General features: G+C 50.1%; 1 protein-coding gene across 5 annotated transcripts in view; it reads left to right on the forward strand.

The window, feature by feature from the left end:
• The window catches only part of OPCML (opioid binding protein/cell adhesion molecule like), a 1,017,619-nt gene that overhangs the window by 982,304 nt on the left and 17,008 nt on the right, over window positions 1-18,307 (forward strand). For 2 of the 5 annotated variants that reach the window (XM_070457403.1, XM_070457401.1), the window contains 4 exons: window positions 13,812-13,949; window positions 14,332-14,452; window positions 14,922-15,073; window positions 15,967-15,993. In XM_070457403.1, the coding sequence (XP_070313504.1) occupies window positions 13,812-13,949; window positions 14,332-14,452; window positions 14,922-15,073; window positions 15,967-15,993 (438 nt within the window). The remainder of the gene's footprint in view (window positions 1-13,811; window positions 13,950-14,331; window positions 14,453-14,921; window positions 15,074-15,966; window positions 15,994-18,307) is intronic. The other 3 variants (XM_070457402.1, XM_020878162.2, XM_020878161.2) reach the window with 3 other exon arrangements.

Here is an 18,307-nt window from a genome sequence, read left to right on the forward strand (position 1 = left end):
GCAACCAACACCTTTAGACTGCAGGACACAAAAGTCATTAACAGTCCTGAGGTGAGAAGCTCAGACCACGGGACTCGCAGAGCCTGGCTTCCAGGATGGAGGAGAGAAGACCCCTCCTTGGTCCTTCCAGCTCTCTGCAGCTTCCAGAACAAAGCTTGCCCTGGTTTCTTAGCAGACCTGCCTGTCATGTTACAAAGCAGGGACTGGACCCATGGCCAGTTAGGCAGGGGGGTGGGGGACGTGGGGGTGGGTGGTGCAGTTGAAGCTTGTTGGGTCTGGCAGAGAAATCCCGTGGGGCTGGAGCTTTAACATGGGGGTGAGAGAGAAAGATGGAACAGAGCAGAGAAAAACTGCTCAGGTACCAAGTCTACAGAAGTCTCTACTGAGACCCATGTGGTCACCCCAGCACATTGAAAGAACTAAGAGAGCAGTCCATGTCTTCTCACCATGCACATGTCCACAAGCAGTCCTGATGAGACAGTCAGCCCTTCTCGCCAAGACTGAAGCCCCCATTCTTACAGGGATGAGGGGAGGGGGGCACCCAAACAAAGCCAACAGAAAGAGGCGCTCCCCAAACACCAGGCACCCTCATCACTAGCAGACATCAGAGCCCTCCTGCAGCCAGCAAAGGACACAGTGTTGACTTAGTGTTAGTGTTCACCTGCTGACTCCCTGGAATGAAAACCCCAGAGCCGAGTACTTTCTTCAGCACAGAAGCAGGGGCAGGAGCCGAATGCAGACTCCTCCTGTCTCAGGAATTAACCTGGCTGCCACCTGCGGGCTCCCTGTGTCCTGCTTCCCTCCATCTCATCGGTGTCCTTGCTAACTCAACAAAGTTATTACCCGATTAATAACTCCTCTGATGGAAGAGTTCTGGGATAAGCTGGAGCCCCCACTTACAATCTGCAGGTGATGGGAAAATTATGTTCAGTTCAGGAATAATTGATGGAAACAGTCTCTCCTCTTCTGCAGCTGATTGGCTTTGTAATTGTGATTTAATAATGTAAATATCACTTGTTTTCTTCTGAAGATGAATTGGCTTCTGATTTGCTAAACTCAAGGCTCTTTGGGCTTGTTTATATCTTTGAGATTTCTCATGAGACTGAAGGTGAGATGTATTTCTTATTTTGTTATATTTTTCTTTGTACATGCGCGCACACATACACACATGGTTTGAATCAGTGGTTGAAAGAAACATTTTTTTCAACCAACTCAGCTACTGATGATAAAATATTAGAGCTAATGCTTTTCAGAAATTATCTAATCTAATCCCTAATTTTCACTGGTGATAAAGCAGGAAGCCCAAGGAGGCTTTAAGTCAGTAACTCACTCAGATGTACATGGAGAGTTAGAGATCGCTTGTGGACCTGGTGTAATGCTATTTCCTAAGTAATGAGGAAAGTTTGCAAAGAATGGCTGTGACATTGTGATTTATGATAAGAAATATCTATTTGGCTTTTGTCCAGTTCCTAGCACAGAGCTCCTCCAGCCCTTGGAATTTCCTGAGAGGACTGGAAAGGTGTCTTTTGTTATGCTGATGAGGTGATTGTTGGATGTCACCTAAGGATGGAGGCTGGTTGCCAGGGAAGCTGGGTCCAGTGATTAGGTGGTTGGAACTTTCAGTTGCTTTCAACCATCATCTCCTGGGAGGGGCGGGGACTGGAGTTGGAGTTCAGTCATCAGTGGCCAAGATTTCAACCATGCGTATGCCATGAAGCCTCCATAAAACCCCTCAAAAAGAGGTTCAGAAGTTTCCAGGTTGTTGAACAAGTGGCGATGATTCAGGGAGGGTGGAACCTCGGAGGACACTAGGCTCTGGCCACTTCCTCTGCACCTTGCTCGCTGTGGGTCCCACCTGGCTGCTTCTGAATTACATCCTTTCATAGTAAACTCCTGATCTAGTAAGTAAAATGCTTCCTTGAATTCTGTGAGTTGCTCTGCAAATTACTCAAACCCAAGACAGTAAAAGAATCTGGCTGCAATGCAGGAGACCTGGGTCCAATTCCTAGGTCTGGAAGATCCCCTGGAGAAAGCAATGGCAACCCACTCCAGTATTCCTGCCTGGAGAATCCCATGGACAGAGGAGCCTGGTGGGCTACAGTCTATGGGGTCGCAAAGAGTTGGACACAACTGAACGACTAACACACATGTGAGGAGAGGGACGTGGGATGCTCTGATCTGGAGCCAGTGGGTCAGGAGCACAGGTGACAACCTGGACCTGCATTTGGCATCTGAAGCTGGGAAGGGGGAAAAGACCTGCAGGAGCTCCAGGTAGAATAAGACTGAACTGCAGTACCTGAGCTGGTGTTGAATTGCTCGGTGAAGGAGAAAATCTGCACGTGGGAATAGGGGTCAGAATTGTAACAGCTCCAAATTTCATTTTCCCTACTGATTGTTTCTCTGCTGTTATGGACACACATCATACACGTATGTGTGTGTTCATGTGTGTATAATACACAGAATCAGGTACATAGCATGCCCTTGTGTTTGTGCATGCTCAGTCATGTCTGACTCTTTAAAATGCTGTAGACTGTAGCCCACCAGAATCTTTTGCCCATAGGATTTCCCAGCCAAGAATGCTGGAGTGGGTGGTCATTTCCTCCTCCAGGGGATCTTCCCAACCCAGGGATCGAACACACATCTCCTGTGTCTCCTGCATTGCAGGCAGATTCTTTATCCGCTGAGACTTCGGGGAAGCCCATCCCACTCTGTTACTTACATCACTTCCAGGACTTACCTCGGGGCACAAAATTTTGTAACTGATAAAGCCTCTAATGCCACATGTGAGTAAGTCAGGGCTGCACTGCAGGGTAACTGACACTGCATCCTGAGCGGTTCTTAGAATCGCCCTCTCTGGGTGGTCTTGGAGGGTCCTGGGAAACTACAGGCAGCACTGTACAGCTACCTGTTCCCCCGAGGCTCCAGGCCCTGTCCCTCAGAGAGGGGCACACGGGGTGCCCTCCCAACCTCTCTCTCTATCCAACATCCTTTGGTCCAGGCCTGCCCGTGGAACCCAGTCTCCCTTGCCATCTTTCTTGCCTTTATCTCCCACGTGGCCCTCACAGGTCTGGCTGTGCAGGCATGGGGCAGGGGTATGCTGTGGTCCCGAAGAGCATGGGGCCTCCTGCTGCTGGCCCCTTGCCTGTCATCCGGCACCTGCTGTCTGGTCGGGAAGGATTAGGAGGTGAGCCACGTAGCGAAGGAGGGGTGTTTGCCAGGAAGGTGGGAGGACAGAAAGCAGAGACCGCTGTGGTCCTGCATTTGAAGTGAACCTCAGAGCCGGGAAAATGGGCCCCGAGTCATCTCAGTGGATGATTAGTTATACCTGTAAGACATTATTCCAACCTGCCCATCGAGGGGAGGGAGAAAAGAACAGCTACTTGTCAAAATCAGCCTGCATGGGAGACTGGGAAGGGAAAAGAAATAATTAATTTCCTCCATTAATACAAGACATTACCCCCGGACACACACAGTCCTTCATAATTGTCAGCTCCTCTCTCCCCCATCGCGGAGCAGCCGCTGCACGGTGACAGATGAGGCCACCTTGAAGTCACAGGGTGTCCCTGTTCTGAGGTCTGCGCCTTCGAGACCCCAGGCCCAGTACCGGCAGCTGGGCCAGTTGCCCAGCGCACAGGCCGGGGTTCAGGGACGTTCCGATGTTTCTTTAGAGGCCAGTGGCCCTGCGCTCCTGGGTGGGAGCTCTGCCCACCGACACGTGGTCATCAGTTTCCAGAACTCAAAGAATTATTTAGGGTTTGACCGTATTGCTAAGTTATGAAACTTACAAATGACCTTAGAAGTCCTCTGGTGCAATTTTTATTTGATAGAAAAAAAAAATCTTAGGACGTGGAATGGTAAAAACACTTAGCCCAAATCATAGCACATTAGTGGCAACCCTGATGGTAGACCCAGGTCTTTTGAAGTCCAATTCAGTGGTCTTATATCCTGATTCCTATGATTGGCCCAGAGTCATAGAAGGCCCCGTGGAATGTGCCTTTTACAGTGATGAGGCTTAAAAGGGGGACCAGGGAGACAGAAGCCTTTGATAAGAGATCAGCTTGATCAGAGTCCAGCCTGGATGGCAGGCAGGAGACCCTCTTGCCTAGAAATAGCTCCCAGAGTGTGGATACGGAGAGTCCTTGACAAAAAGTTTCAAAGGGCCCCCACCGTGCAGGAAGCGCCCCCGTACCCCGAGCAGAGCCTCACCCTCTGAGCACTGGCTCCATGCCGTCCCCTCTCAGCCCGGTCACAGCTGAGCACCCGAGCCGCACTATCTCCCTGCGATGCTTCAGAGCCGGGTCCGAGCTCCACGAAGCGGCCACCGGCTCCAGCGTGACCTGCCTGCCGAGTGCTGCTCGGCTTCGTGGGTGTTTTGCCTGGAAGCGAATCGAAGTATTTCAGAAATATTAATGAAGGTGATAATTAGCACCACTACCATGCAGCCATGCCCTTGGGAACTACCATGGGAAAAGAGAATAAAGGCGAGAAGGAAAGAGAAGAGAGGAAAGGGAGGACGCGGGAGGAGTCAGGCTGCATCGGAGCTTCATCTGCAGAAACCAGGCTGTGCTCTTCCTCCAGGGAGCTGGGAAAGGGCGGCCACAGCAGTTCCACACTGGAAGGCCCAGGTCTGGCTTCTGACCCTCCAGGACTTCGGGCCCTGAGCCCCAGCTGGGTGTCTCCCCGGGGCATGCAGGGCTGACCCTCACTCGGCCCCTCACCCTGTTCTCCAGGAGGAGACTGAGCTGGTGCCCCAGGAGCTCCAGGATTGCAGAGTCCGGGGAACTACTCTGCATCCTGGCCCTGCATCCGGATCCCTGCAGGGTCTGACAAGCAAGTCACCACCTCTCGCTGGGTGTGAAGGTGTGTGTGTCAGTGCAGCCCAGAGTCGGGCATGGGCAGCGGCCCTGGTCCTGGGACCAGACGCAGGCCATTCTGTGGGCCAGAAGGCAGGGGCCACAGGGATTATCATCCAGACCAGCGTAGCATTGAGAGCCGAAACCAGCAGTCAGTAATTACAGTGGATAACAGTGTCAACTGTCCAGGCAAACCTAACAGTATGATTACCCACTTATAAAAATAACAAAGGCCTTGATGGCATTACTATAGATACACATCAGTCCCAGGGAAATGAGCATGGCAGGTGGGGTGGAAGGAAAGTTTTAAGTCCCGCCACAAAGCAAGTGAGAGGTAAAGCATTTGCTGTGATGTTGCTGTATTCTCAGAAACAATTTCTGGCTTCCTTGGTGGTCCAGTGGTTAAGAATCCACCTTGCAATGCAGGGGTTACCGGTTCAATCGCTGGTCTGGGAAGATCACATGTGCTGGGGGGCAACTAAGAGACTGCGGACCAGTACTGCCGAGCCCATGAACCACCACAGGAGAAGCCACTGTAATGAGAAGCCAGGCATTGCAACGAGAGAGGAGCCCCCCGCTCACGGCAGCTAGAGAAAGCCCGAGGGCAGCAACGAGCACACCGTGCAGCCAAAAAATTTTAAAATAAATTAAAAATTAAAAAAAGAAAGAATTTTCAAGGGGTGGAGAGTAGGGGAGGGACAGAGAGGGAGTTTAGGATCAGCAGATGCAAGCTATTGTATACAGGATGGATAAACAACAAGGTCTTACAGCTCCGGGAGCTACATTCAATATCCTGTCATAAACTGTGATGGAAAAGAAAAAGAGAGATCATTTGAAGATGTTGGATGCTACCTGTCCCCCACAGATTCCTACCCTGGAGGTTTGCTCTGAGCTCAAAACATCAGTTTGCCAAAGTGCCCTCAGGAAACTCACTGGTTGTATTGGCCCAGGGCCTTTCCATTCCTGCAAAATATGGTATTCTTTGAGAAACAGGGTCTGGGTTACTGGAGGCGCCTGCTTAGGTTAATGCAGGCAAGGTCAGGTTCAGCTTTCTGAAAACATATATAAATGAAAGAAGCAATAGGTCATTCAGTGCCTTCATCAGATTTTATTTTTTTTAAGCAGTAGTTTATTTAGATTAAAGCACAGAATTCATTTCACTTGGTAGTTGTTAACACTGAGATAACCCTGTTGGTTCAGAGTGCAAATAATAGTAATACAAGAGGAAAACATGGAATAAATAAAAACTTTCCAAGTGTCCTTAATATTTTATCAGTAACGTAGCTGTTTAAGCTCTGCTTTTGAAAGTGTGATGATTTTTTTTCTTCAACCTCTATGTTTTGGTCTGAACTATTTATGTATATTTATATTTAGACACTTTTTAGAATATAAATGTTAGCTATGTTTTGAATCCTTATCAGGCAACCTATTCCGGAAACGGATTCAAGCTTCCGCCCTCAGCCATTTGTCTGCCTGTGTGTGAAGTCCCAGCTTCCTGCCTTCTGCATCCCCCTTCTCTGGGTCTCTGTCTGTTTGTCTGTCTGTCTTCTCTCCCTGGCCCACAATCCAAACTCTCATTTAAGGGGACTGGGTCACATCCTCACAGATATTCTGGCTGTTGCTGCATCACTCTTTGCGGCCCCTTCCCTCTGGGTCAACAGTGTCATCTGGTTTCCAAAACTCTGATGATTCCTGATTCTTCCTACAGCTAGTGAACGCATCTCAGAGAGCATCAGTAAAACCAAGCCACGCACACATCTTGGGTTGTGGGTTCAACACACTTTTGTTTAAGTCCAGTGTGGGGAAGGGATGAAGCTGAAAGTTGGGAGTCAAGGCTGGCTGGGGCCTCCATCTACACTTCCTGGTTGGAAGACAGAGGGGAGCCCAGTGTTGCTGGGTGCCTGCAGGGTCGTAGGGAGAGATCGGGGGTGGGGAAGGCTGGAAGTGTGCAGAGGAGATGAGCAGAGAGAGCAGATCTAGTGAAAACAGGGTCAGTGGGGGGGCAAATTCAGGGGTTCAAACCCCCAGCCATCATGTGCAGAGTGATCAGAGTTCAGCCTGACCAGTCGCACAAGAGGGTCACACAAGTCGGGGTCTTGTTCCCTCTCTGTGTGTCTGCAGCTGAGAGTGGATGAGGTGGGGAGTGAGTGCTAAGGTTCTCAACTGCTGAACTTACCCCGGTTCCCAACTCAAGTATGTTCTAAGGTTTCTATCCTTCAAAAGAAGGAGGCTGTTGTGTCAGGAGGTGTGTGATGGAGAAGGATGCCAGGAGATCCCTAGGAAGGAAGGAGAAACCCTCTTCCCAGTCTGTGGACTTCCAGAAGGTAGCTCCTCCATCCCCTCTCCCACGGGATCACTCTTTCTCCCCCCATGGAAGATGGGGGACTGGGGCAACTGTGAGGTTATTTGTTCCAACAGCTAAGTCTTCTCCCAGTGAGGGCTGCTTTCCATCACCTGATCTACTCTGCTTGGGTCTAAGGAGTCCTCCTAACCCAGACTCTTTATTTCAAGGTAGCCCTTCTCTCAGGTCCAGTCTGGGGCCTGCAGTCAGCCCTTACTCAACTTGAGTCCTTGCATTGTACAAGTCCAGGTGTCTTGAGTTCACAGGGAGAAAGGCAAGACCCGTGTCAGCCTTGCATGCTGAGCCCAGACTGTAGGCCAGCTTGACAGCCACCAAGCTGGTGTTTTCACCTGCTCAGGGCTCATCTTCTGTGATTCTGTTCTTTGGACCAGAATCCTGGAGAGAGAAGGCCGAGTGACATGATTTGGGCACACATCCCCTCATGCACCCCTGACAGTGTCTGCCTTGTCCCGAGCTCTCCCAGGGACTGAAGCAGCCGCAGGGGCTTCAGACACTGCACCCCCTCTGCCCCTCCCACTGAGGTGACCTGGTTCCAGACCCCGAGGGCAGGGTTTCCAGCAAACACACAACCTGCCCGTCAACCACACTTTTTCCTAAGCGTGGAGCACTCCTCACAGAAGTAGGATCAGCTCTTTGATCACTTGCATGGCTACCCAGCCTTGGTGAGTGGGCGAGGGACTGTTCATTTTCCGGGGTCAAGCAGAAAGCCTGGTGTGAGCCTAGCTGATCAGCAGCAGGCATGGGGTCGCGGGGGCATTTGACTCCACGTTTCCAAGGTCGGCGACGTTAGGAATCGTCCATAATAGCCCCTCTTGCTGGGGAGCCAGGAGACTTAACTACTGGCTTCTCCGGAAGCCCTGCCACATGAGTCCAGTGCCCTCAGGGTGACCCCCTCCCACCATCTTTCCTCCGGGCGCAGCTCCCCGCCCCTCACTTTCTTGCCTATCTGCATTCTCCTTTCTTGGCCGTTCTTCCCCCAAGCCCGCTCCTCCCTGGGCCAGCGCCTCCTAACCTCCATCATCACCCCCCCCCCGCTCTCTTTCTCCAGGGTATCCTCCCCCCCGCGTGTACCGCACGAGTCGCCTCCTGACAGGTCTCCTGGCCAGAGCTGTGACAGGTGCTGGCGTTGGCTTCACAAAACATCTTCCCCAGATAGAACAGCAGCTTCCTGTGGCTGAGGAGGAGGCAAGGAGGGGCTGGGGGCCCCTTGCGGGTGGCTTTTCATCATTTCAAAGGGAGAAGCCGGACAGCATTTTGTCTCCCAATGAGGACAATTTCTTGAACGATGTGAAGAGTCTGGAAAAGGAATAGGCCGCCCCCTGGAATCATCCCTGGGGATATTCGCATAGAAGGAAAGATATTCTGTCAGGGACCATCATCCAAAAAGTGGAAGGCGGAAATCTCTGACCCTTTCTGGTACTTCCAACTCTGTAATTCTAAGGACTTGGCTGTGGAAGAAGGGGAAATTGGGCCAAGAGTGACGGCTGCAAAACAGCAGACTTGGAAGGACGGGATGTGGAGGGAGAAAGAAAGAGAAGTGGGTCAGGAAGCTCCTAGCTTTTACCCTGAATTTTCTCTTTGAGCCTTTCACTCCTGAACACCCAGGTTTCTTCTTCCATCTCTCATAAGTCTTCCTGACCCACCATCCCTGACTTGAGAGTCCAAAACAATTAAGAATGGAAAAATTGAAACTGAAAAGAAAACATAAAGTATTCCAGTTCTCGGCTCATCAGCTGTGGACTCCCCAAGGTCAAGGACCTTGCCTTCCATATCCTCTCCACCTCTTGGCTTCTTACCCATCACCTCGCTCACCATAAGGATGAGTGAAATAGCTGCAGGTGACAATAGGGGTAGAAGGCTGGACCAGGGACCTTTCTTCTTGGGGTGTGTCAGCTCCCCCTCCCTCTGTTTCTGAGATGGTGCAGGCCCTGCTGCTGGGGGTTACACGGTCCTTGTGCTCTGTGACTGTTATGTCAGAATGTATATTCCTGCACAAGAGGCTGCCTTATGCCCATGGAACCGTGGAGCCAACTCAGCCCCTCCCCTGGCACATGCCTTGCATCTGCAGGGTCCGGGTCCAGGGACCCTCTCCATCCCCTGAAAAATGGTCCCATTTGTATCCCTGCAGATCTTAATCTTCCTAATACAGTGAGCTGGACTTATCTGCTTCGAAGTGCTCCTCCGTGGAAAGAAATAACCCGCATTTTTAATATATTTCTGCCAGTGATGCGAAGCCCACTTCCTTTGACTTCCAATCATGTTATATTTGGCTGTCCCAATGCATAGGGCAGGATGAGATGCCTCTGGGTTACTGGCTCATTTCAGGACCTCTTACCAGAAGCAAAACAGTGGGGCTGATGTGAAACTCCTATTTTCATATCGTCAGAAAAAATGCTGTAGTCTTGTAGCCTATCTATTCATTTAAATCTCTCTGACTGTGTCTTTACAACCTTTCCCATGGTACCCAGAGCATCCTGCCTGCAGCCTGGGCATCTCGCCTGCACCCCATCTACCTTTATTTCCTTCCTTACATCGGTGACTCCTTCCTCCTCCTCCTCTCTCCTTTCCTGTCCCCACTCATGTATTTCTCCCTCCCTGTCTCCCTCCCTCTGTCCCCCAGTCAGCAATCTGCCTTACTGGCAGCTAGCAAAGGGGATTCAAGCATTTGTAGCCTCCTGCCCTTTTCTCTGCAGTGTGGAATCAGGATTTTATGTCACGACCATAATTGCAGAGGGCAGGGAAAGCATTCCACACCGCAGTTTGCCAGGTCTCCAGGCATTTAGCAACCTAGATTTGTTCTGCTTTGCAAATCTCACCCAGTATTCAAAGCAGTTAAGGAAACAGCATCTCCACCCCCTTCTTTGGGCTTGAGGTGGGGACGATTGTCAACATCTTCTTCCTTTTCTTAGCAAAAGTGATGTTCAAGGGTGCGGGTATTTTGCAGTAAGATCACAAGGACCCAGTGGGAAAGATAGTTTCAAGGGCCCAGATGCTTAGTGATGACCTGCCAGCAAAGCTCGCAGCTCCAGAGAAAGGGTGCGTTTTGAGATGCAAGCTCCACAAGGATCTCAACTCAAGGGGCAGGCAGTAAATGTCACTGACCAGCCAACCCCTTCACAGACCCAGGTGCACGAGAGAGTCAGAATGGGCTGAGAACAGCACATGGAGGACAGTGTGGAAGGGGCCAATAGCACAGAAATCCTGAGACACTTAGAAAGGGGGGCAGATGGGGTGCAGGCAGAATGCTCTGGGTACCTTGGGAGAAATTCTGAACACACATTCAAAACGGACTTTAAAGAGAAGATAGGCTACAAGACTAGACTGTGTTTTCTGAGAAAACATATGAGAAAGAGAGTTTCACATCTCCCCCACAGGTTTGCTTTAAGACAGAAATGCAGAAACCAAGCCCCACCCTGCACCTACTACATCAGAATCTATATGTGATACATAAAATCTCAGAGGAATTTATGTGCCAATTAAAACCCAAGAACCACTTACTTTACGGAACAAACTTGACAAAATTCATTTTCTCACTTAATGAGGTAGTATTATCATAACAACCCTCATTTTGTGCAAAACACTCTTACTTCCTCCCTTATTTGCTGTCACAGAACAGTCCATGAAAACAGAACAGAGAGTGGAGATAAATTCCCGTGTTCCAGAAGGTGGCCTAGTTGTCCAGCAGCTTCCCCCATGGAGACCCGGGTCTGTCCCCTCACTCTGGTAGAAGACATTCACTCGGGGTCCTATGCAAAGACCCCTTGTTATCCCCGAAGGGCTCCCTCTGCTCTGTGCTGACTAGCATCACAGATTTGCCTCATCAGGGGCTTTAAGCCATCTGTCTGGTATAAACTGGGCAGCCTGCTGTGGGTCTAACTCATTCTCTCCAAGAAAGGTGGGTCAGTGACCCTGCCAGTGGTTCCTGCCAGGCCCACTGCAGGTAGCTCATCTCCTTGGTTAAGTACAGGGGGGTTAATTACTCGTGGCAAATGCACTGCAGTACAATTTGAAAGAATGATGGAGTCTTTGTAGGAGAAAGCCATCCTCTCCATCCTGCTATATTTATTCACTGCAAAAATGGCACGCTGAATCTGGAAAGTCATTATGTCTGTATGATTTCGCTGTTTGTTTGTTTTTTTTTCCTTAAAAACACTTAGGTTGGTCAATCAGCATCATTTTAATGAATGAGGCAATTTTTATCTTTGTTGTTGTTTAGTCACGACCAACTCTTTGAGACCCCATGGACTGTAGCCTGTCAGGCTCCTCTGTCCATGGGATTTCCAGGCAAGAATACTGGAGTGGGTTGCCGTTTTCTTCTCCAGGGGATCTTCTTGACCCAGGGATGGCAAAAGAGGGTCTCCTGCATTGGCAGGTGGGTTCTTCACCACCGCACCACCTGGGAAGTATCTTTATTACACATCCTGAAATAAGAGGTTTCAGAGTCCCCTTTGACACTGAGACGCTGTTAAGTCTAAGAGAAACAAGGAGACGAGGGTGAGAGAATGTTGACATCCCTCCAATGACCCTGAGGAGTTAGATAGGAGCCAGCCTGGATGGTTAAATGTCTGTGGGGTGGAGGGCAGTGACCAGCACCACCACCCTGGGGTCCCAGCAAACAAGACCCCACCCCGGGGCCCAGGAGGCAACTGCCCTGGAGCATCTCCCCCACAATTTTCAAAGTTTTTGTCCAGTGCCTGGGACCAGACTTGCCTGGTAATACCATTCAGAACTGACACCCAGGTCTCAGGCTGGGAAGTGTGGGCTAGCCCCGAACCCCGCTTTCCCCTTCACCTCTGCGTCTAGTCACTCCTCATGTGGGCTCGACCAGATTCCCCAAGATCCTGAAACTCTCCCTGTGGGCTTGTCCTGGGGTCATGTCCACAGGCCCAAGTCCCAGGAGGCCACCCCAGCCAATAATGCTCCTGCTGGCCAGTAATGCAGGATTTCCTTCACAAAATAGCATGAGACTGGGCTCCCAGGGCGGTGCTCACTTGGAGAGATTCAGTTTGTTTACATGTTGGCCTGAAGCCTCTCACTTTCTGCTATTGGTCTTGGCAACCATTATCCAGATACTAAAGGCAGAGCCTGGATGGGCATGCTGAAGTAAGGAGGGTATGGAGGCAAGAAAGGCCAGAAGAGCTGAAAAAAGTCCGTGTCCTGGGAAAGGGGTAGATGGTGGGAATGCCCCAAGACTTCTATGTCAGCAGAATCAGGATGCCAAAGCACCTTCTTGGTGTCTGCCCATCACCTCCCTCAGCCCCGACATTCTCTTCCTGCCCCAAACCCACTGTGGGCCCAGACTTGGCTGATTGAGCGACCATTGGATTAGATATGCTTCTATGGGTTTGGAGAAAATTTACAACACATTTTTATCATCCTGAAAACTAATTCTGCTCTCCTGCCCGGAGCACAAGAAGAAATCAGGTATCAGGCTTATAAGAAATGCAAATGGATGTACTTTCTCCTTGGCCCTTGGGTGGGCTGAGTTTTTAAAGGAGCATGATGCTTTGGCAGATGCAGGACAACAGAGGGTCTGTCTTCTTTGCACTGAGCCACGAGAAGTGGAATGAGGAATGAGGCAGAGGCAGATCGTTGCAAGAGTGTGACATGGTGGCTGCAAGCAATGTCAGTTTCTCAGACCCAGAGTATTTGGGATCATGAATTGCAAGTTTCACAAATGCCTGGAAATAAGAGACGCAGTTTCATTCCCTGGGTTAGGAAGAACCTCTGGAGGAGGGCATGGCAACCCACTCCAGTATTCTTGCCTGAAGAATCCCATGGACAGAGGAGCCTGGTGGGCTACAGTCCATAGGGTTGCACAGCGCTGGACACGACTGAAGTGACTTAGCACGCATACAAGCAAAGCCTCCAGAGTGTCCCACAAAGCTGGGTATTAAAATTATTAAGTACCCTCACCCTAGGTTCGAGTAACTAGAGCTCTATCATTTGGGGCTTTCAGAGTTATTTTATGTTGGCAAATGTTTATTGAGTCCCTACTGCGTAGCAGTCAAGAAGGGTTTCCTCATTCATTCATTCTCCGTTTTGTCTTATCCAGGACGTTTGAAACCAACCAACTCTTTTGTGTCTGTTTGTACCAAAATGTTAATCATTCTACAAGTCTTAGTAGTTTGTATTCTGTGTATAAAGACATGTAGTACACGGTGAAAATGTAGTGAAAAATGAAGATGTCCATATTCACATACCCTAAACTTATTCCCACATTTAAAAATTATGTTGCTGACCATGACAATTCTCTTTCAAAATAGCAAAGCTTATTAAAGTGCTACAGTATTTCACATGTACTCTCTTAGTTAATCCTCATAATAATCATATTTAAAAAATGAATGATATGCCCTTCTTAACAAATGATCTGAAAAGTTAAAGTGACTTGGACCCAAATGTATTGACCCAAGATTCAATCAGAGAATTTCTTCAAATATTTTGGGGCCAACAGATGTCTAGAATCTTTGAGTTGAGGTTCAAACCCTATTTTATGGATTTTCGCATTCCTTCTCCTCTAAATTCTAGATGGAAATATAGTTATGTCCCCAGTTTCACAGTTTCTTGATTGTCTCTGTCTGTTTCTTGCCTCCCAGAAGGCCAGGGCTTTGTGAGTGAGGATGAATACCTGGAAATCTCTGACATCAAACGTGACCAGTCCGGGGAGTATGAGTGCAGCGCCTTGAATGACGTCGCTGCCCCTGACGTGCGGAAAGTAAAGATCACTGTCAACTGTGAGTGGACCCACTATCGGGGAGTCCCAGGGAGCAGAAGGGCATGGGGATGGGCAAGTAATGGCAAGGCCATTTTCTTAATAGATCCAAGCTGTTTCCAACATGAAAACACTGTATGAGATCACCGTGCCCATCACCATCTCCAGGGCCACGGGGCCTTCCTGTGACTGTCAGAGCTTTTGGCTAATTGGGAGAATTGTTAACTCTGGGTTCATTTGAAGGCTTGAAGAAGATGCGGGGGTAAATGCAGTATCTTCAAGCAAGAAGTCCTTTTCCTAAGATAGATGGTTGTTTAGCTGGAGGAGGGGGTGTATACAGCAGGTGACTGTCAACTGTCCTGCCTCTCATCTGTCTTATGGCCTTGCTCCTTATCCCCCTACAGACCCCCCCTATATCTCCAAAGCCAAGAACACAGGGGTCTCCGTTGGCCAGAAGGGCATCTTGAGCTGTGAAGCCTCGGCAGTGCCCATGGCTGAGTTCCAGTGGTTCAAGGAAGACACCAGGTACCTTGAAAGCAGAAATGGGGCGTGTCTGAAGCAGAGCTTGATGGGTGATGCCCCACACGGAAGGAGGGTGATGGAGTCCAGGGGGGAGATATGGCAAAACCAAACTGATGACAGCCTCCATTATAACAGAGCCTCCTTTTAGAACCAACAACAAAAAGCAGAGGAAGTTGGGAAGTAGGAAATGTGGATCGATTTTGTTCCAGAATCTGAGATTGGCTGTAGACGGGGTCATCTTGAAGGACTAGGAGCCCCGGAATGCAGCCTGGGAGTGGGGGCACTTTCCCTTTCCACCCCTGATGGAGACTATGGTGCTTACAGCTGGAGGGAGAGGGACTGGGTTAGTTGGAGGGAAGGGCTTCGTGTGGAGGAGAGTTGTGTGTTGTGGGGGTGAATCCCCAGCCCCTCTTGCCTGCCCCCTCACTCCATGAGTGGAACCAGACCCCCAGTACCTCCTCTTCTTTTGCAGGCTGGCCACCGGCCTGGATGGCATGAGGATCGAGAACAAAGGCCACATATCCACGCTGACCTTCTTCAACGTCTCAGAGAAGGATTATGGGAACTATACTTGTGTGGCCACGAACAAGCTTGGGATAACCAACGCCAGCATCACACTGTATGGTGAGTGCAGGAGGCCTGGACGCGGGGCTTGGATGGGCGGGGGAGGAAGGTGAGATCTGCTGGCCTGTGTCCATCCATACTGCTCCCCACTCCACCTTAGATGCGAACACAACCCCACCACCCAACCTGGTCATTCTCTTAGCCTGTGATACTGTGGCATTTACAAGGCCACCGATAGCTCCTGGTCTATCATGAGGCGAGCTTTGCACCTTACAAAAGGAGTGAACCAAATTCTGAACCAAGTTGCACAGTGGTTGCCTTAAGCAAGATGGAACCATGGAAGAGTTTAATTTGCTGTACTGTCTTATCGATCTCAGGAGTTAATCAGATTTAATGCTAAGATGCCTTACAGGAAGAGTGTATGATTCTAGGGGTTCTAGTTGCAGTTGTAAACCAGGTCAACTCTGCCATCCTGACCCTCATGTTGACTGCATGTCATGTTCTCATTCATCGGAACGAATGGAGAAAGAGGCTGGTCCTCATCGGGACATCAGCTGGGACATCCATCCCTGCTCTGAGGGTCGCCCCCTCCCATACGGGGTGAGGGGGCCCCAGAGCCCCAACTGGCCCGCTGGGAGCCCTCATCCCGCCTTCCCTCCATTCTCACACTGCCGTGTCCATCTCCTCGTGTGACATTTCACCCCACCGGCTAGGCCCAGCTTGTTGTGATGGTCCGTGTGTTTATGTGCGTGTGTATTTGCTGAGATTTGGCAAGAGGGAACTGTCTGGTAAATAGGAAGGAAAGGTGTTCCTTGTTCATATGGACCTCAGCCCCCGAACAGCTTTCAGCATTGACAGGAAGGGAACTTTGTCCACCAACCATCTGAAATGTGTGATCTGTGTCTCTTGTTTTCTCTCTGCATTGTGTGTACATTGTGCTGTGTGTGTCTTAGAAATAAGCCCCTCATCAGCAGTGGCAGGTGGGTACCGCATGCTCCTTCCCTCCTCTGCCTGCCTGAATGCCTATGCTTTTGACCTTAAGCCTTCTTCCAAGATAGGCTTGCCTGCTCCTCCCCCCCTGACTTCTTCTCCTTACTGGATAGACTTTGGGGGGCTAGTCTGCACAATATAGGTAACAGACATGTAGAATACGATGGCTTTTCTTGTTGTGGTTGAGTCACTAAGTTGTGTCCGACTCTTTGTGACCCCATGGACTGTAACCCTCCAGGTTCCTCTGTTCATGGGATTTTCCAGGCAAGAATACTGGAGTGGGTTGCCATTTCCTTCTCCAGGGCATCTTCCCAACCTGCATCTCCTGAGTTGCGGGTGGATTCTTTACCAGGGAAGCCCATGATGGCTTTTACACACATACATGTGAAATATTGTTATCCGTTTCTGGAGAAGGGCTCTCTCCAAAACGATAAACTTCCACTTGGTGGCTCTTAACAGGGATGTGTATTCTATTTGTACGTGGCACTAGCAGAACCCAACCCAGACACCAAATGGCTTATTAGATGATTGTCTTCCTAGGGAACTCACCCTAATGTTGCTTAGTCACTAAGTCGTGTCTGACTCCCTGTGACCGCATGGACTAAAGCAGGCCAGGCCTCCCTGTCCCTTGTGATAATTTCTTCAGCCCAAAGCAAAGAGGGCTAATGACTTAATTCTGAAGACTTCATTTTAAGATATGAGTTCTTGGGGCATGTTCATAATGATCATCATAATATCTACCATTTACCAAATATTAACTGGTTTCCAGGCATCATGCTAGTTCTGTGCAAGACAGGTTATTAGCCCATTTTAAACACGGGTAAGAGGAGGACCCCAGAGGCTAAGTGACACTGAAGTATACGTAGCTAGTGAAGAGGTGTTAATGAGACCCAGACCAGACCCCTCCTCAGTGCTGGAAGGTTTGCCAAAGGACATGACACAAGGGCACACACACACACACACACACACACACGCACACGCACTCTCACACTCCCAGGCTGAGCGGAAGCCTTCACACAGCCCTCTGTATCAAGGACCAGTCTCAGCCACTGAGGACATGGTGACTTGAATTGTCCAGACCAGGAATCAGCCCTGACCTGCTCCTCTCCCAGCTCTGGGTCTGCCCACACCGCGGTGTCTGCGAATGCCCATCCCTTGGTCTTGATGAAACTGAGGGCAAAAGGCGAGGTTGGGGTCTGCCCCTGCACTGACTCTGCCATGTCCCTGTGAGCTGGTGGGGCTGCCCGTGGGGGTGTGGCCGACAGGAGGACCCCAGGACTGACCAGGAGAGGTCTGGGTGCTTGTACCCCTGGGCTGTGAACTCGGGAGAGAGGTGTGTCCCAGCCAAGGACAGCAGCTTGTGGAGATGAAGGATATATTCACCTGCCAGGGCTGCGACAATGAAAGAGTGCAGGCTGGGACAGCAGAAATGGATTTTCTCACAGTTCTGGAGGCCAGAAGGCCAAGGTCAGCCAGGAAGAGCTGTTGGCTGTACTGGATAGGAGTGCTCTTCCTGGCTTGTAGATGCCAGCTTTGTTCTCATATGTCCTTTCCTCTGAGAATGCTGGGGAGGGGGGCATGGAGATGGCCAGAGATGGGGAGGGAGGGCTCCCTGGGGTGTCCTCTCATCATTCGAACACTAATCCTATCGATTGGGGCCCTACCATTATAACCTCATGCTAAGTCACTTCAGCCCTATATGACTCTTTGTGACCCCGTGAACTGCAGCCTGCCAGACTCCTCTGTCTTTGGGATTTCCCAAGAACTGGGTTGCCATGCCCTCCTCCAGGGGATCTTCCCAACCCAGGGATCGAACTCACATTTCTTACATGCCCTCCATTGGCAGACAGATTCCCTACCACCAGCACCCCCTGGGAAGCCCATTATAACCTCACTTGACCTTAAACACTTCCTTAAAGGTTCTGTCTCCAAATATACATCAGGAGTTAGGGCTCCAACATGTGGGCTTGGGGACACAGTTCAGCTCATGGGAAAGACATAGCTTCATACCCCAGGGCAGCCAGCCACACGAAGCCCAGGTCAGCAGTTAGCCTGTTTGAACTCATTTTCCATTTCCATCTCCCATCTTCTATGTAATCTGAACACATTCTTTTAGAGGACCATTTAAGCATTTACACGCCATCTGCTCACACCCCCCAAACGCACACACAGACGTGCCGCATCCCCAGGCGTTCATTGGTGTCTGCCCTCAAGGACTGTGAGCTGAGTTTGTGGGGACTCTGGGCCCTGAAGTGATGTGTGAATCCATCACAACACACACTCATAACAGACCTCTCACACAAA

The sequence above is a fragment of the Odocoileus virginianus genome, chromosome 28 (genome assembly GCF_023699985.2).
Source record: "Odocoileus virginianus isolate 20LAN1187 ecotype Illinois chromosome 28, Ovbor_1.2, whole genome shotgun sequence".
NCBI lineage: Eukaryota > Metazoa > Chordata > Mammalia > Artiodactyla > Cervidae > Odocoileus > Odocoileus virginianus.